Genomic DNA, 20,624 nt, shown 5'->3' with positions numbered 1-20,624 from the left:
CTAAGGCTAACGCCGATCGCCACCGGTCTAAGCCTCCCGTTTACGTCGTCGGTCAAAAAGTGTGGCTTTCTACTAAGAACATTCCTCTCCGTTCCGTCTCGAATAAGTTAGCACCCAAATTCATTGGCCCGTTCACTGTCACCAAGATTATTAGTCCGGTGGCAGTCCGCCTCAACCTTCCTCCAGCGTACAGGAGGATACACCCCGTGTTCCATGTCTCCAAAATTAAGCCTGTGTTTCGATCAGCAATTAACCCGCCTGTACCGGTTCCCCCACCGCCGCGTCTTGTAGATGGGGAACCGACGTATTCGGTTAACCGTATTCTGGACTCCAGGCGGAGGGGACGAGGATTCCAGTACTTGGTGGACTGGGAAGGTTACGGTCCGGAGGCGAGAAGTTGGGTTCCTGCGAGAGACATACTAGATCACTCCCTTATTGATGAATTCCATCGACAGGTAAGGGAGTCTGGGGACGCCAGGAGGCGTCCCTAGGAGGGGGGGTACTGTCACGGTTCATGAGTGCGCTGCTTCCTGCTTGTCTCGTGCATTTGTTATTGTTGTCTGTGTGCCATGTGCGTATGTGTGTGGGTGTCACCGTATCAATTATCAGTCAATCATCTCATCTGTAATCAGCTCGGCGCCAGCTGCCACTCATCTCCAGTTCCTTTAAAGACTCACTGAATTCTTCTCTCATTGTCAGATCGTTGGTCGATGTTTGTGCTGTGTTTCCTGTTTCCCGTGAGTTGGTTTCTTCCTGGAGTCCTGTGCTGTGTGTTCTTCGTGTCTGGATCCTGTCTTCACCTTCACGCCGTTTCACCGCCGGATTCATCGCGACCATCTAGTCCCTGCGCCACCCTGCTTCAGCCGTCTGACCCTCACCATCTGCCTGTATCTGAACTTCTGTGTTTAAGTGTTTAATAAACATACATTCTTGAGATCGCCTGCATTTGCTTCCTTTTTCCAGTGCGTCATGACAGAAGTGGTATAATGCCCTTTTCACAAGATGTAAAATAAGTCTTTGATGACTCCAGAGTGTATATGTGTAGTTTTATAGCTCAAAATACCCAACAGATATTTTTATATAGTATGTTAAAATTGTCACTTTTTGAGGGTGAGCAAAAACGCTCCATTTTGTGTCTGTTCCTTTAAATGCAAATGAGCTGCTGCTCCCGGCACAGAGGGCTTCAAGAGCTCGCGTGTGTTAGCAACTCCGATTACCTCACACAGACATGCACTGAAAATTTCAAAAACTTTTAGCCTTTTATGTTCAAACCGAAGTCAGACAATGATGGAGAGACTCAAGAAGAAGTGACAACATGTAGAAGCAACAGGACATTTCTGAATGGTTAGGTGATGAATTTATATAGCTGATGTATAGTTATCTTCTAGTCATTGATTAGCATATTCTGTCTTAATAATCTATAAATCATGTACAGGGGGCGGGGTTTATGTAAATTATAGGGTCCGTGATGTCACTAACCCGGGAGGAAGCTTGTGTAGTCTCTACCAGCCGTTTGTTGTAGTCCTTAAAAAGGAATTTCTTTAAAAGCAAATATCTCCCTTGTTGTAACTTTGCAGATGTTGTTTACACTAACTAAAGTAAAAAAAGTGACTTAGTGCCAGCCAAAGCGCAGTGCAGCGCTAATCATACAAGTGTGTAGAGGTCGACCGATTAATCGGTCGGCCGATTGATCGGCCGATTTTTTGCATTTTTTAACATAATCGGCATCGGCCAATATCCAGTATATCAAGCCGATTATTAGGCGGGCGCATCTGTGGGCAGCCTAGTGTTGTTGTTGTGGAACACGCGTTCGACGCATGCTGCGCCTATTCTCCAGCAGAGTGAGCAGACCTCATCCAGTGCCTAAGGAAGGAGCTAAGTTCCTTGGAGAAAACTCCTTTATATTTAATTAAAACCTTTTGATATGTTACTGCCAGCTACGAGAAGAAATATGAACAGGCGACATGACGTCCGGACCGAATATCAGTGCGGATTTCTGTGCTTCATTTCGGTGCTACTGTTATGCCTGTGCTTCTCTTGGATGCTCTGAAAACGGACGTTAGAAACATGACGCTAGTCAGCAGCTAACTTTCATACCGTTAGCTTGTAGCTGGATTAAACACGGTTAAAATGCTGGCCAAACAGTGTAATGTGTGACTGTATTTCACTGTAGACTAGGGGTGGAACGGTACATGTATTCGTATTGAACTGAAACGGTACGGGCGTCACGGTTCAGTGTATAAATTAACACGGAGAATACATGGTATAAAAATAAATAAAACTCGTGTGCAAAATGAATTCATGTAATGCGGAACGTACTGTTAGATACGCGGGTTCTTTGGGGACACCTAATCTGTAGCTCCGCTTTAGCTCTGAAGCAGACTGCGATGTAAAGATGGCAATGCTGGAATATGGTGTGTGTGAGAGAGGGAGAGGAAGAGGGAGAGAGGGGCGCGATCGAAAAGTCGCGCGTGCGTGTGTGTGTGTGTGTGTGTGACGCGGATGCGATCAAACAGTGGAAACATAAAAACATACTCAGTAATTTTGTGTATAGCCTAGCCTACAAGACATCATTCAAACTGCAAAGTGTTTAAATTACTGTTAATTACAATTTTAAGGAAACATTTTTTATTAATCTGAAATGTAGCAAATTAATTCATTCAGGTACAATTACCAAACATATCTCAAGGTCTTTTTGTCTTTTGTACAAGTGCAGATTGGTCAAGTGTTCAATAAATGTTTTTGTTGAGAAATCTTGTCTATCTTAAGTAATTATTTGTGTTACATTTTATCTTTCAAATAGAGGTTAAAAACAAGCACATAATCGGCCAAATAAATCGGCTGCATTAATCGGCCATCGGCCGACCCGGATTTCAAAAGATCGGTATCGGCATCGGCCTGAAAAAAACCATATCGGTCGACCTCTACAAGTGTGATCATCATACCTTTCAGTAGCCAGGTTATAGAGTCTGGGAAACCAAAGATTGGATTCAGGGTAGTCACTGCTATGTTTTATGACATGCTCAGGAGCATACAATGATAACAAATACAAATCACTAGAGAAAAAACGACTGTATTTACGTTAATACTTTTTAAGTAATTAAAATTAGCCTACACTCTGATCTTTGGTTTGAGAAAGTAGGCCGTAAAGACATTCCAAATCACAGGGCTCAAGACCGAGTCTCGAGTCATTGGCGAGTCTCAAGTCTTCTTTGATTATGTCGAGTCGAGTCGCAACTTCACAAGTCATCAAATTTGAGACTCGAATCCAAGTAAAGTGACAAACATTTGACTACATACAAAGTTATCTATTTACATTTCAATAAGTATTTGACTTTTTAAATCAGATGGGTGTAATAGTCAGGTAAAAACAACACCAAAAAAGAGCAGTTCCTTTGTTTACATCCCGTGTTTTTATAGTTTTTTAATGGTGGTTTAGTCAAATGGTGCCATGGGTCACAGCTCTGATAAATTACACCATCACAATCTTCTGAAATCTATATCGCTACTTCCGTAAAGTATATCAAGCTAATCTAAATATCAACTTCCTCTGTCTGCGGTGTTGTGTATGTGCCGTTCGCACTGATAACATCAGTCATGACAGACAAAAGTGAGTGGCAAACATACCTTCAGTCAGACTGACAGAAACAACAAGCAACAGCACAGTCACTCTTATCCCCATTCTTGTGTTTGGAAAGGTCCTCACTCGGAAATGGTGAATACACGGGAAGTTCAAAATGATCTTTGTACCCAGAGTTAACAATTGTTGGGTTGGAAATCATCTACTATATAGACACTTGAGGGGCTAGTCTTTATCTACTTGTGTGTCTTTTTGGGGCAGAATGAGAGAGAGGCTACTCATCACCACAAACCACAACACGTGAGCAGCAGGGGAAGCTCATCTCACTTTATGAGAAAAAGCAGGTTTGGTTTCCTGCTACACTCGTTTTTGCCTTCACTTTAAAAAACATGTGAGACGGAGATGCTATCATAATTGTACAAACCTATTGAGATGGCTTTCCAACAAAATCATAACCCGACGGCTTTTAGTAAAGTGGTACTTGAAGTAATTAGGATTTGACTCCTGAAACTGACATTTACATTTTAATATTTGTAGCACGCTCCATTTTCCTTAACACACAAATCCTTAAAAAACTTTGCATGAGCTCATATTAACTATGTAAATACTTAACACTTGAGCCAGACAACGACAAAAATCCCCTTTCACTGACGACTTATAGGGCTTTGCCTTTGATAAAACAGCAATACCCAGACTCCCTTACTTTATCGGAAATGACGTTGCACAGACCCGTCCCTCGTCGCCTTGCAAAATAATCGCGCTTTGTCTAATCCAACATGTCTGCGCCCGCAGAGATAGTTCTATCCGCAGATTCAGCGGGTCAGCTGTTTAACTGTGCAGTTTTCGACCCTAATTCCGGGGCAGAGTTCTTGACATATCGCGGGGGTAACACCTCCTCCAGGTCTTTAACAGTCTTGAACGGAGAATACATATTAGGAGCTCAACTCTGCAAGAACTTCATAAACGTGTGGGAGATCCAGAGAAAGGTAGGTAACGTTAGAGCTGATATGCTGGAAATAAACATCACTGGTATTTTACTCAATAAATAAGTAATAAAGGCAGAATTGTTCAGAACAAGTGTTCTTCAGTGTCATTTTAAAAAGAGTTGTGTGTGTAGCAGTGTGAATAGCTGACATGTCAAACCGGGTTGCCAGGTCTTAACAACAAAACCCGCCAAATAGATAATCAAAAATCAAAACTAGACCAATCACAGCAAAAACAGGCAGTAATGACCAATGACACCGAAATTTTAAAAAGTGAAAATTATCCATTCCAATTTCGATACCACAGCAAAAACCCTAACTAATATACATTTAAACATTATTAAACGGTACAAAAAGAACAAATTACAAGCAATAGCACAGATAAATACACTAGAACAAAGATACAAATGAAATAAACAGTACTTTTCAGGTAGGTCTAAGTAGTTTTCAGGTAGGCTATAGAAATTGAATAAAGTAATCAAATGTAAAATAACACTGCATAGTTTTCACTGTATAAATTAAATATAGATTAATCCTTAATGAAGTTACAAAAGTTTTTGGTCAAGAGCAGTCAGAAATTTTGTCTATGTCTTTTGTTGTTTGATTATGAAGGTAAAACAGTAGCAAAACTCGAGAGCTTGCTAATTTGAATGTGAGAACTTGTAAAATTAATATTTGTATTTGTAAGTTGAAATTTATACTTGCAGCTCTGATGTGAAAAGCTGCATCTATCGATTTGCACACACAGACAATACTCAGAACACCTGTGTTTTGAATTCGAAGTTGCAGATTAATAATTACAAATGTGTAAAGTGTCATTTACATAAACAAAATGACAGGCACAATTGTGTACTACACATTTATCTTTGTGCTTTAGTTCAGTTTCGTTGTACAACCACAAGTCGGCACTCACAACCTCTCATATCTGGCAGTACAACTTCAAATCCTAGCGCTTTGACTTTTGCTACTCTTTTTGCGATATGCCTGTAGCAAAACTCACTCGTGCACTTGTAAATGCAGACTTGAGAGAGCAGAGTCGGGGGCGGGGCTGGGGTCGGAATGAAGTCATTTTATTGGTCGACGCCTCACCAATGAACAACGCCAGCCAGCATGCAAACATTTGTATGCATATGTATCAGCTATTTTTTAAAACGCTTGGAAAATATTTTTATGAAATATCATTAGTTTTACTGGAATCGTTTTACAGAATATGAACGCAACGCGTTTAATTGAGACAGTGGTATTAAAAGACCAAACTCAGGAAACACCATAAAGCATAGCCTATACAGAAAAAATTGAGCACAGAATATGAACGCAACGCGTTTAATTGTACGTTTTCCTCGAAACCCAAGAAAACGCTTAATGAGGCTTAATGGACCAACAGTTATAAAATAAAAATTAAAAACAATAAAAAACATATAATTTGTTACTTTATTAATAAAACACAGGCAGCAAGTTTATTTGCACTGAACACACATTTGCTATATATATATATATATATATATATATATATATATATATATATATATATATATAATATATATATAATATATATATTTATATTTATATATATATATATATATATATATATATATATATATATATATATATATATATATATTTATATATATATATATATATATTTATATATTTATATATATATATATATATATATATATATATATATATATATATATATATATATATATATATATATGCCAATTCCATTGCAATATGAAAATGCACCTAAATTATCTGATAAGAATGTAAAATGTATACCTTGAAATGCAATGTAAGTCGCTTTGGAAAAATGTAAATGTTTTAAATATTCACCCTAGCCTAACTGTTGGACACACAAAAACAAACAAAACATAAATAAATTATATACATATACGTACGTGTGTGTGTGTGTGTGTGTGTGTGTGTGTGTGTGTGTGTGTGTGTGTGTGTGTGTGTCTTTTACAGTCTATGGTATATACCATATATATTTAATTTTATTTTAATATCAGTCTAATGCCCACATACTCATTCCTGCTCCTGGAGAGCCACTGTCCTGCAGAGTTTAGTTCCAACCCTAATTAAACACACCTGAATCAGCTCATCAAGCTCTTCAGAATCACTTGAGTATTCAAAGGCAGGTGTGCTGAAGCAGGTTGGAACTAAACTCTGCAGGACAGTGGCTCTCCAGGAGCAGGAATGAAGACCTCTGGTCTAATGCATTAAGCCATGTTAGTGTTTCAGTGCACGCGGGTTTCGTGACATCATCGAAGTCCCATTTCATTGGCTAGGTGCCAACCAATAAAACGGCTCCTTTGACCCCCCCTCCTCCCGCCCCCCTTTCTCTCTCGCCGCCTCTGAGTTTCAAGTGCACAAGTTAGATTTGCACCTGATATATCGCGAAAAGAGTAGCAAAAGTCAAGGCGCGAAATTTGAAATTGCAGTGACCGATTTGAGAAGTTGCACGTGCCTAATTGAGGAAGTACCGCAAATGTGAACGTAAGATTAAACGCAAAATATGTATTACAAGTTTGTGTCTGTCGTTGTATTTCTGTGAATGGCATTTTACACGTGTGTCTACTTGTCTGCAGCTTCAGATTCAGAATACAGGTTTGTGACTATTGTCTGCGAGTGCAAATTTCAACATTTAACTTCAGATTTTTATTGTACAGGTTTTCACATTGAAGCTGTGAGTGTAAATGTTCATGTACAAGTGCGAATATTTATTGTACAAGTTCTCAAATTCACATTTACATGCTCTCGAGTTTTGCTACTGTTTTACTTTCATATTAGATTAACATTTAAAACACAGGGCAGCAGGAATATTAGGCTGCCGTCACTTTAATACCTGCTTCAGACAAATCACATGGATCTAATAAACTTGGGTATGACATGTATGTAGACTGTGTGATGATGACACCTACTGAATCGTAGGCTAGTTCCTATAGAATAAAACGTCTTCAGCATGCGCTAGTGGTAAAAGCGAAAGAAGAGAATATGGACGTTGTCATCATGGCTTGGGAAAAGAGGCCAACTTGGCATGCCAATTTTGCAAATGGAGCTTGAGGTAGAAGCTTTAGGTTTTAGCACCATGTCGCGTTGATCAATACGGCCTTTCATGTTGCAGTTTTATTGCCTAGTCAGTAGATGTTGCATATGTTGTAGCAGCAAACACACTGTGAGATGATCATTCTAAATTTCTATCACTGTCAGAAAATTATCGCAGGCTATCTTTGGTTGCAAGAATTGGTTTGACAATGGAAGAATATGTATGCAGGAAACTTACATCCTCATAAACTCCTACACCTAAACTCCTAAGCTAGGTCGGCATGACATGTCAAATGCTACGGTTGCAAAGATAGATAAAAAAAGAAAGAAAGTTAGACAAGGTATGGTTTTGACACCTTTAGAACAAAGACAGCAAAGCAAGCACTTTCAAATATAATATCTTACCTATTACAAACACTGTTTCTTGAAAAGTACCTGGTACCATGAATGACTAATTCTGAGAAACATTATCACTCAGACAATAGTTGGAATGCGTCCGATATCTAACAAAAAAAAAAAGAAACTAAGATATCTCTCCTAATATGAGGATGTGAGTACAACAACATACATATTCTTGCAGAATACTACACGTAAATATCAATCAAACAGAATAAAAGATAAACCTAAATGAGTAACAATAATAAGTACATACTTGAATATTCTGTATGATGGAGGTTAATATATGAATTATGGATTTCTGAATACATGAATATACAGATAAAATTAATAAGGAACAATTCATAAATGAATAAAATGGATAGGAAAAATATGAATTAGAAAATCATCACAAACATTGACCATTTCGATACACCAACATGTATTTTCTGAGCTTATTAAAATAAATGACATGAAAGGCTTTTTAAAAATTAAAACTTTGTTACATGTAGCATCTAATTGAAAGCAAAAAAGGTTATTGAAATTGTGAAAAATGACCTGAAGTATAAACTTTCCTTTATACATAAACATCATTATACAAAAATCAATGATATTTGTCAGATGAATAGACACACTGCAGTCATCACTGCTAATATAAAGTCCAGCTTTTCCATTTTTTAATAAGCATTATTGACACATATCAGATCATGATATAATTAGTAGCCTAAATATTGAATAAATTGTTGTAGAACAACAGTGTATTAGGTTATCATTGCCACCAGAGATTAATTAAAGGAACTGTGTGTAGGAATTTCTCCCATCTAGTGGTGAAATTGTATTTTGCATTTAAACGAATAATGCTCTCCAGGCCTCACTTTTTCAAATGCGCGTTGCATCTACGGTAGCCGTTATGTACCAAAAAGCTATCACAGGATGTCTTATAATAGCACTTCGAGTTTTTCTTTGGGTGAACAGGTTTGTTATTTAAAACAAACTGAAACTTGAAACAACGAAAAAAAGAATGTTACAGTTATCAATAACTGACTGTGAAAAACATTAACTATGGTAATTAGTAGTAATGCCTTCTTTACTTGTTATATTTTTTGAAGTACGTGCATTGTTAGATATCATCATCATCAGAGCCTTCTCTAACGTTATTTTACTCAATAGCTGCTATTCATCAAAGAGCCTGTTTAACTTTTAACTTTAAATGTTCTACTGTCTATATAATAAAGTACACAACCAAGCAATGAAAAAAAAGCTTGTAATTAAGACCGTAACATTGACTTACCTGTCTAAAAGAAGAAAGCAGGCAACTTCAGGGTCTCTTTTGAAAGCTTTCTCCTGCATTAGCTATCCCGACATTAACCCTTGTTTTTGTAATCTCCAGTCACGTTTCTTTTACGGTCTATTTTGGACTTTTTCGACGACGAGGACTCCTTATCCTGTGACTCAGCATATGTATGAATGAACGGTGTATAAATAACCGTGCAGTGTGCATCCTTTGAAACTTGCCGGGGCAGTGACGCCTCTCACTGCTCTGCGCCTCCGCTTCTGCTGGCTTCAGTCACGTGACGCTGGGACGTTGTGGAAACGCGTTGGCCTAGTACTTTTTGTCCCTCTCTGCTATTATAGTTTTTCAAGATGGCGGAACTACATGGAAGCCTCCGTGGACATACCCGTCCCATGTATATAAAGATAATAAATTCTTCGTTTATGAGGATTAGTCTGATCATTGGCATAGGTATTTGTACACCATTGAGGGCATATTTATTAATAAAAATATTGATTTTAGATAATAAAATACCTAAAAAGCTACACATAGTCCCTTTAAGTCGCTTATATAGATGATGGTGTTGTGACCCTGGTTTCACCCTTTTTTAAACACAATAAGTACTTATGTTTGACATGTTGCTAATGTGCAAAATTGGGGTAGATTATATTTCCTGAAATCCCTAACCTGAGACAAATCTTTCTGACTCAACTCCTAGAGTGTTTACACATCCAATCAACCAAGCATGAGCACAAGACATTTGACAGCCAGATGTAGACATGTTTTAACTGTTTTAGTTTAATAAATGTACACTGGACACAAACTTCATTATTTCGCCCTCACCATCTCTCTGCTGTTGTGTAGTTAAAACTGAACCTGTCAGACCATTCAAAAATATGAACAATAGAAAATTTGTACCAGCCAGAAATATGTGCTCTCAAATAAAGGCATCTTCAACGGCTGTGAATCTATGACAATCTGTGATGGTCATTAGTCATTGCTTGTTAATTTCACATTGAATATATTGCAACAACTCTTCTAAATGCCCAGAACAAAGCTGTTCTGCTCTGAATAACTTTTTGATTCTGCACATCATTACCTTTCAGGACCAGCTTCAGCAGAAGATTGTGTGTCCTGGGATTGTTACGTGTCTCTGTGCATCTCCTAATGGCCTCTATGTACTGGCAGGCATTGCGGAAGCTATATACCTGTGGGAGGTGAGGAGATTTGTTTTGGTTATCAAAGAATATAACATAATTTGACCTTGTTTTGACATGATTCTCATATTAAAAAAACATACAAAATTTGACTTAAAATTCACAAAATATTTTTGAACAAATGTCAGGGTGGTGTAACTGATATCATAATAAAACTGTGATTGTGTATCAAGGTCACTTAGTCTTTTAAAATATCAAATATTAAGACATGACATGTTAGTTCAGGTTGTAAAGTGTCATATGGTGCGACTCCCCGAAAACGTAGTAATATTTATGAATGATCAATATTTGTAAAAAAAAAAAAAAAAAAAGTTTATCTTAAATACATTTAAAAACCTTTTTGGAAATAATAATAAAGATGTGTGCACTCATATATTTAAGACTTAAGGAAAATATGGACTTTTTACTTGATGGTACTCCACATTAATTTGTAATTAAAATAAATTTCTGTTAAAAATGGCATAATAATTTTCTTTTAAAACCATATTAAACCAACATGAATGCAAAGAGTCAGAGTAGCCTACATTTCTATGAACTTGGCACATTTAGTAATTGGTCTTTTAAACTAGATTTTTCCTATTCTTCATTGTGAACACACTTATTTGTCATTGAGTCTTGTGACAAGTGACTTACAGTTGTCTCTGCATATTAAGCTGGGACAGGAGTCATATTTTTTTTATAGTATTAACTTTTAATACTTTCTAATAGGTGTCAACAGGAAATTTGCTGGCTATTTTGAGTCGCCACTATCAAGACCTGAGCTGCATCCATTTCACCGATGACAGCAGTCATTTTGTTTCAGGAGGAAAAGACAATCTGGCTCTCATATGGAATCTCTCCAGGTGCGTTAAAAGCTTCATTAATCATTTCTCTTTTGTTTACTATGTTAATTGTGGATATGAGTGAAGTCTTGACCTCAATAAGTGACACCAAATCTACAGAGGTTTCCTCAGTTATCAGTTACACATGCAGGAGGACATATTGATATAGGTTTTTTGTTTTTTCCCGACTTCATTACTGAAAGTAATGAACTTTCAAATATTTGGCAGACTGGTAGAAAAAGGGAAAAGTCCAATAAATACATGCATTTATAATTATCTCATAATACACCAGCTCTTGAAGCGACATCATCAATTTAGTTAAAGACTCAGTTTTAGAGGTGATATTGTTAAATCACTGCTTGTCTTCTCCTATTCAGTGTTTGGCAGGAGTGTGTAGTGGAACTCCATCTGAATCTCTGGAATATTGAGAGATGAGACTAGAATATTAATACGACACAATGAATGGAACACAACCTAAGTGGTTTCAGAAGAGTCAAATCAATGATTTAGTAGCTTTCTCCGTAAATGAAAGGCTTAAAAAAGACTTCAAAATATTTCTCATATAATTAGATGGAAGAAAAAAATAGAACATTATATTAATATTATTATTATTAAATGACTTAAAGGTACACTGTAACTTTTTTCGTTCAAAATTAACAAAATTTAAATGTTAATATATCATATATCATCAATCCTTCTTCCAAAACGTGTTTTGTCTTACCTTGATTCACTATGGTTAAGCCTATTATAAGTGTTTATATTTTAGACCTGTCTGGATGGTCTTTGTGGGAATTTGCATACATGCGTCACTCGCCCATGCGTGTCTCATCATATCTGTAAACAGAGAAAAGTTATTCCGGCTACTTTGATGCGTGTATTGTTGTGAGTGCCATAGGTTAGTTGTCACAATGAGCGAGAAAGTTGACACGGAGCAGCTAAATCTGGAATCATCCATTGTAAAAAAAAATCATTGTGTCTGTCTGTGATTACATGAAGAAACAGATTAAAAACTGAGACAGACTAAATCTAGAAGAACTGTGGCAACGTCTCCAATATACTTGAAGAAACCTAGCTGCAAAGCTACCTGAAAAACTATGCGGTTTTAAACGCAAATGGTGATCACACCAAATTAATTGATTAATAAAATCTATTTATGACATTATTTTTGAAAGCATCCTCACTTTACAGCATTTTTACACAAGTGCCTAAAACATTTCACACTACTGTAGCTTTGCAGGAAGGTTTCTTCACTAATCTTGGAGACATTGCAGCAGTTATTCTGGATTTAGTTGGTCTCAGTTTTTTCTGTTTCTTTATGTAATCATAGACTCGATGATACAATTAATGGCAAAAGGAAAGTTTGGAAATTTAAGCTGATATTTCCTACTGACACACTACAGCAAAATATATAATAACTGGCTTAAAACCATTTTTTGGGGGTGGAAATACAAACGTGCCTATGACTTTTGCACAGCACTGTATATATTTGCACAGTATTATTTATATATATATATATATATATATATATATATATATATATATATACAGTATATATATATATATATATATATATATACAGTATATATATATATATATATATATATATATATATATATATATATATATATATATATATATATATATGAAGAGTTCAGATGCAAAAGCCTCTAAGTGCCATCTGAAATTTTCTTCTAGAATAATAATTTTTATCAAGCTCGTATATTTTTACGAACTTAATTTATAATTAAATAATTAATTTATAATTACTGAACTTAAATATAGGAGCTTGATTTAAAAAAAAAAACATTCTAGAAGAAAATTTCAGATGGCACTTTGCATCTGAACTCTTCATTCATATATATATATATATTGTAGCGAATACGACTTTGGGTAAATTTGAATTAGCTCAAGAATATAGGGAATTTTGGAAATATTAATAATTATGACTCATGGTCATAATTCATAAGTCGCATGTACATTTATTTTATCAATTATAGAGATTAACTGGTTCTGTAACTGATCTAATCGTTATTCGTCCAGCGAATAAAGGTGAGATTATCACAGTTAAGAAGGGTTATCTCTTAACAAACTCCAAGAAAGTTTGATCTCCTGGCCACGGACATCAAACCTTCTGAGTTTATTAATTAAAACTACTGAATGTAGTCTAATATCGAGCTTGTAGCTTAAGATCTTTTGTTTCATTGACTTTAGAATGGTGGGTTTTCAAACACGGAGACAGTGAAAAGTATAAATGGATTTTAATAAATGTGACTAAAGATTATATGAGCTACGAATAGAAACGTACGTAAAAATGCAAACAATAAACACAAACAAACATTTAAACAATAATAACATACGTGATAAGAATAAAATGAAATGAAAGAAAGAAAGAGAGAAATAGAGAGAAGGGAAAAGCTAGTAATTGTTACATACAGAAACCTAAAAGCCGGACCCCAGAAAAGCAGCTTTTATCAGATAAATATACTTGCAAGTCTGTTCTCTGTTTGGTTGATGCTGAAAGCGCGGACGAGGTCCTGTTTCGACTGCGTCTTCCGGTGTCGCGGGAAGCTTGAAAAGGCTCACTGAAATGTAACGTTACTGAGAAAGTTCGTCTTCATCTTCCGTGAAGGAAGAGGCAAATATAACTTAGTTGCAAAAGAACGGCTGCTACGACTCGAACATGTGTTTGTCCGAGGCCTTCCGGGATGTTCCTCGGGGAAGCGTCGCGCCGGGAGAAGAGGAGGAAGGATGAGAGCGAGGTGAGAGAGAGAGGTGAGAGAGCCCGCTGTGTTTTGAAGGAGCTCAAGTCACGCCCCCTTGCGTGCGTGACCCAATCGCCTGGGAGGACGTATTGTGGTCATGTCCTTTCATTTGGAAAGGTACACGCCTCTTCTAACTAATGCTGGCGGAATAAACTTCGTTCATAAACATTTATAAAACTGGTATTAATCAAATAATGCATCCTCTAATATTCTGTGCTAAATATTCAACACCGTTGTGTTCTTCTGAACAAAACAATACCGCGAATGACAATTCTGTTAGTCAACAACACAAAGAAACAGGATTTCTCGTGATTACATGCATATTAAACTGATTACATATCAATAAAGCTTATAGATATCGTATTTCGGGTATAAGGATCATAAGCACAGCAAGAAATACATTTTAAACATTTTACAAAGGTAATTTTGACCACAAGTGGTCGGGCATGATAAGGAGTCTGTGTTTTGTGTGTGTGTATGCAGAGTCGTGCACACGTGGAACCGCGTGGCGAACTTTGTCCTTCCTTTTCAGTGTGAATATCTTCTTGAGTTGATGAGATTAACTCAGGGGACCTGACCGAGCATCTGCTAACACTGTTGTTTTGTTTTGAGGGGTTAATCAGTACCTTTTGTTTGTTGATTAGATTTGATTAATCAACAAAAAGGCAGACCTGATCATCTGCTTTCCGTTACAGTCCCCCCTTGATGAGTTGATAGGGCGTGTATGGGCCTAGTTGACTCATCACGGTAACAATGGTCAGATGGCAGGTGATTGCTAGGCTGATGACTCAGCTCAAATGAGGTTGAGGGGGGTCGATAGTGTGGGATCCCCCCTTTTCGGGGTTCCATAGGAAACCGCCGGACACGGCTTTGTGAGCTAGGCTGTGGAGGTTCACATTTCGTTGAGGTAATGTGCTCTTTCGACGTTGCTGGGTTTAAGTCGAATGTACACTTTCGGAGTGTGAGTCCTGCTTTGGTAATCAGGACTCGGGGCTGCTCTCTCTCCATGCGATGCCGGATGCCGGATCTGGTGATGTCCGATTGTGGCTGCTTTCTAGCGAACCACCACAGCATCCTGTTGGAGGAAAAAGAGAGAGAGAGAGAAAGGGAGGATAAACTTCAGAGATGGATGTCCTTGGTTGGCTAGGGCATCTTGTTGCTTCGCTGAGGTTGGTATGCCACATGCTTTGGTGTGCCATGCGTGGGTTTGGTGCTGCGGTGTTCAGCACATGATGTGTTCTCGGCACGCCTGACCCCCCTTTGTGCGCTGTGGCCTTACAAGCTGTGGCGCTGTGATGGCACAGGTGCACAATGCGTACTGAAGTCCTGTGAACGCAGCTTGTGCGTGGTGGCAGACAGTTGTCTGAGGCACTGGCTGCCAGTGAGCTCAGATGGCTTGCGAGGGTGGTGGAGGGGTAAGTGGCGGCATAGAAAAAGTCTGTTCGTCAGAGGCCCGCATGACCTTTTTAACACAGCGGAGGTAGCGTAAGCAGCTCTGAGGCGTGCAGTGTAGTTGGTAAAGTTCGTTTTGGCTGTGTAGTCACTGCAATCGTGAGGGTGGTTGGTCTGTGTGTGGCGCAGACATTGGTCTGGTTACTCAACTGCAGTTCAGTCCAGGACCTTGAAGCAGCAGGTGTCAGTGTTCGTTTCCTGTGTCTGTGTCAGACGTGGCTGCACTGTCTTCATCTGTTGTGTAAGAAGACTCTGGCTCACCAGTGTTCTGGGGAGAGTGGTTCCAGGTTCGACGGTCTGGGCTTGGAGTTCTGGACGGCGGATGATGCTGGTTCCAGAATCTTTCTGAGCGCTCGGTCCGACGCGTTGGATGAGCACCGTCACAGTCGTGCTGCCACCTGCTGTCTGGCTCTGAGCAGTGTTCAGAGACGGAGTAGATTGTGTGTGTTTTTACAGTCTTTTCATCTATAGCCCTTTGCTTGGTGTAAGCCTTGTGGACTAAGTCTCTGAGTTTTCGAGTGGACATTGTTCGTGGGCAGACAAGCACGTCAAGATGTCCACTCACGCTGCTATGTAGATTCCGCAGAAACAACGTTCTAAAGTTCACATCTTCTTCCATATCTGGGGTGTCGGTTGCTCCGAAAAAGGTTTGTCGGAGTCGGCCATAATAGGAGTTTGGGTGTTCAAGTCGGGCCTGTTTCACGTCGAGGGCCGTGATAAACCCTTGGTCAGATTCTGGGTCAGAGAATTCATGGATCAAAGCTTGTCGCAGTTGCTTGTAATCTGCCTTGACAGGGTTTGGTTGGCGATCAAGGAACTTACGCACATCTCTATTTGCAGTTATTCGTAGCAGATACAATGCATCCCAAGCGGTCACGTTGGCGACAGTTTGCAAGTGAAAATCAATGTCTTGTAAGTAAGCAAAAATGTCATGGTTTCCTGCAGGAGCTGGGTTGAACGTAGGAATGTTGCGGGCTAGCTTGTCAAGGCTTTTGGGAGGAGAGCTGTTGCTGGGGGCCCAATCCGTCTGGAGAGGAGTCTGACCCTTTACAGCTCCGCCCCCTTCAGCTTTTGGTGTTTGGCTGACCGGGAGAAACTCTGTGATGCGTGTTTCTCCGTTCCAGACACTCTGCAATCTGTAAGCATGTTTTAGTTCTGCATGAACAGTGTCAAGTTCATCTTGGAGCTCGTGTCTCTGCTGAGTGAGCTGATGGATTTTAGTCTCTGCTCTCTCAAGGAGAGCTTCAGCCTGTTGGAGCCTTTCGTTGAGTTCTTTTCTGGTTTTTCTCTCCAACTGTTCTCTTTGGTCTGTGTGTCGATGAAGATCGTCTAGGGCATTTTGAAGTCTTTCAACTTCCTGTTGCAGCGTCGTGTCCGTCTCGTCCTCTTCCTCGGTCAGGAAGAGTAGCTGGTCTAGACGGCTTTGTGTGTGTGCCAGGTCCTCCAGGGCCTCTGTGGCCTGGAGCTGTAGTGCGGCTGTCTTTTGCTGCAGGTCGGCGTTGGTCCTTTCGCTGGCCCGGGCCTTGATGACGAGGTTGAGTGCGAGTTCTCCGAAGATTTTAGCCAGCTGCTCATGGTCGTACTTCTGGGTTGGATCGTAGGTCTCAAACTGGTCCAGGTACTGTGGGTCAGCGGCGTCCTGGGGCAGAACCATTGCTGTCATTTCTCGCAGCCATGTTTCGAGAGTGTGCCAGCGGACTGGGTGACTGGATGAGCTCGACATCTTTGCTTACTGTGGTGAGAGAAGCACAGCACACACAAAAAGAGACAAAATGCAAGTTTGTTTTAGGGTCAAATGAGCTATACTCGTACGGGCTAGGCCGTTTATGAGAATTTCGGGGCTAACTGATGCCGACAGTTAGCGGAGCCAATTTCGTGGGTATGGATAAACCCACAATAGAGATTTTGACAGGCGGTAGCCTGGGGGTCGTCTAATGACGCCGGCTTTGATCGTTACTCTATTCACTTTCCTGGGGTCTCTCTTAGGTTCTGTCTGTCAGTGAAATGAGAGAAACAAATCACAACAGAAATGGAGAAAAATTAAAATAAAAACAAAGTTGAAGGTAGGGAAGATCAAAGGGAAACACAACACAAGGAAGTGAATTGGTCTGCAATGAAATGTCACAAGCAATAACACGGGGAGTGTTATAAAATAAAAATAAAGAGACCTAAGCCTATAAACACTGACTGAGTCCTGCCAATAGATACACAATAAGGGATTAAGATGTTAGACTCAATGTAAATTAAGGCTTTCTGGTTTCATCAAATTGAGTACATATGTATGCAGGAGTCCGAGGCAAAGGCTTTACTAAAATAGTGATACAACAAAAGGGAAATTATGATAACTGATGGTGATTTATCAGAATAACCTACCCCCCCCCCCCTTTGGAGAAAAGAGGGAAGAGAAAAAAAGAGAAAATTATCAATGAAAGAAAATGTGAATAACAACACAGGCTTGAGACGCAGGCAGAGGGATAGGCCCCGGCAGTGGGTTTGTACCACTAGGGTGAGGGCCGTATGTCTTCTCAGTGGTCTTCCCTGGCTGATTAGACACAATTTTGAATTAAAATTCAAACTAGTTTGAATTGGAATTCAACTAAGCATGCAAGGGGAGGTTCAAAATAATAAAAATAAGGAAGGAAAGAAAATTAGAATGATGACAGTGATGTATCAATACTAAAATTAATTAAACTGAAATTCAGAATGACTTCCTATAATCCCTACAATAACACTGAAGTTATTAGTATTGATTATAAAAATAATCAAACGAAAAGGGTAGCAATGAGACACTTCAATTGCAGACTGGGGGTTAAACAGATATTGATAAGTCGACCCAAGATGGCCACACGGTGGCGTGCTTCTTCCTAGGTGGACCTATCAATGAACTGAGTGAATCAAATCTAAGTTTTTAATTTGAAAAGTTTTCTTTTTTTCCGAACTTAACTTAAAGTGTGACAGTCAAAAACAGAAAAAGGAATTGTCTAACTCCAAATAATATCAGCATAAGCTAAGCTTGAATGCAGTTAAGTATTTGAGAGAGAAAATGAATGCAGAGAGAAAAAGAAATTGAAAGCAGGTATTATCTTATAACGCCACGAGATGGCGTAGTTGCGCTCGCGCAGGCTGACGTCAGTGGGAGGCGACACTCACGCAGGATGACGTCGGTGGGGCGCGCGTGATTTGAGAACTGCCACACACCTAGAGGCTGCCCTCTAGTGTCGGTGACGTGATTCAGCAATTTAGACAGCAGATTTTTTTTTATCTGTGGAAATCACGAGTATTTCGCGCTCTGTTGCATGCGGAAAATTACACGAGTTTCATAACATGTGACTAACAGGAATTACACATCTATTTAATTACACATTATATATGAAACGGTTTAAATAAAACAGGCATTAAAACTTCCGTTTTTAATTAATCGAGCTGTGAGTAAACAGGCATTAGACTTCGGTTTACTTACACATTATACATGAAACGGTTTGAATAAACAGGGATTATCTTCTGTTTATTTCAGCTGTGAACAGGAATTTTTTCTTCTGTTTACTTACAGCTATGAACAGGAATTAAACATCTGCTCATTACAGGAACAGGAATTATTGCATCTGCTCCTCTCCCATAAGCATTAATCAAAATAGCACTTTATGATAATGCGTAGGTTTACGAAATTGGATCGCGAGGCCAATTTCTGACCAGGAGCTTATCGTTAACGTATTGTATATAATAAGGCCTATTACGACTGAAAAACTGAGTCACTGCTCAGGTCAGATTTACGTCTTCGTCCTAAAAGAGATCCTTTCGTCTTCATTTAGTCGGTTTAAATCGTATTACATGACCTAACTGTAAAGAGTTTTGCTTCGTCTTTACAGAGACAAATGTAATATCATGAACTGCAGTTTTAGCACTTAACAGTGATTAAAAATGCTTAGACATTTTTGAAACTGTTAATTTGAAGAGCTGAGCTGGCTTTGTGCCTAACGTCAGCTGAGTGAGTTCGCTTTATAGCGACTTACCTCACAATTCAAAACGCGCGTGTAACGTTACAATTATTAATACCAATAATACACATTCACTGAAACTGAATTTTGCCCACCAAATAAAGTTTGAAACTGCCTAAAATAACTCCACCAAAATGTAGCGAATACGACTTTGGGTAAATTTGAATTAGCTCAAGAATATAGGGAATTTTGGAAATATTAATAATTATGACTCATGGTCATAATTCATAAGTCGCATGTACATTTATTTTATCAATTATAGAGATTAACTGGTTCTTTAACTGATCTAATCGTTATTCGTCCAGCGAATAAAGGTGAGATTATCACAGTTAAGAAGGGTTATCTCTTTACAAACTCCAAGAAAGTTTGATCTCCTGGCCACGGACATCAAACCTTCTGAGTTTATTAATTAAAACTACTGAATGTAGTCTAATATCGAGCTTGTAGCTTAAGATCTTTTGTTTCATTGACTTTAGAATGGTGGGTTTTCAAACACGGAGACAGTGAAAAGTATAAATGGATTTTAATAAATGTGACTAAAGATTATATGAGCTACAAATAGAAACGTACGTAAAAATGCAAACAATAAACACAAACAAACATTTAAACAATAATAACATACGTGATAAGAATAGAGAGAAGGGAAAAGCTAGTAATTGTTACATACAGAAACCTAAAAGCCGGACCCCAGAAAAGCAGCTTTTATCAGATAAATATACTTGCAAGTCTGTTCTCTGTTTGGTTGATGCTGAAAGCGCGGACGAGGTCCTGTTTCGACTGCGTCTTCCGGTGTCGCGGGAAGCTTGAAAAGGCTCACTGAAATGTAACGTTACTGAGAAAGTTCGTCTTCATCTTCCGTGAAGGAAGAGGCAAATATAACTTAGTTGCAAAAGAACGGCTGCTACGACTCGAACATGTGTTTGTCCGAGGCCTTCAGGGATGTTCCTCGGGGAAGCGTCGCGCCGGGAGAAGAGGAGGAAGGATGAGAGCGAGGTGAGAGAGAGAGGTGAGAGAGCCCGCTGTGTTTTGAAGGAGCTCAAGTCACGCCCCCTTGCGTGCGTGACCCAATCGCCTGGGAGGACGTATTGTGGTCATGTCCTTTCATTTGGAAAGGTACACGC

The 20,624-nt window shown here is 38.9% G+C and overlaps 1 protein-coding gene across 1 annotated transcript in view; it reads left to right on the top strand.

Annotated features, from left to right (window-relative positions):
• The first annotated feature begins 4,286 nt into the window (after nucleotides 1-4,286).
• LOC308685278 (WD repeat-containing protein 18) overlaps nucleotides 4,287-20,624 on the top strand; it is a 115,830-nt gene continuing 99,492 nt past the window's right edge. Inside the window, exons 1-3 of the mRNA XM_081356945.1 lie at nucleotides 4,287-4,566; nucleotides 10,363-10,473; nucleotides 11,182-11,315. Of these exons, the coding sequence (XP_081213071.1) occupies nucleotides 4,357-4,566; nucleotides 10,363-10,473; nucleotides 11,182-11,315 (455 nt within the window). The 5' untranslated portion in view covers nucleotides 4,287-4,356. The remainder of the gene's footprint in view (nucleotides 4,567-10,362; nucleotides 10,474-11,181; nucleotides 11,316-20,624) is intronic.

Source organism: Scardinius erythrophthalmus (assembly GCF_964197995.2).
Source record: "Scardinius erythrophthalmus genome assembly, chromosome: 25".
NCBI lineage: Eukaryota > Metazoa > Chordata > Actinopteri > Cypriniformes > Leuciscidae > Scardinius > Scardinius erythrophthalmus.
This window is presented reverse-complemented; position numbering and strand designations above follow the sequence as displayed.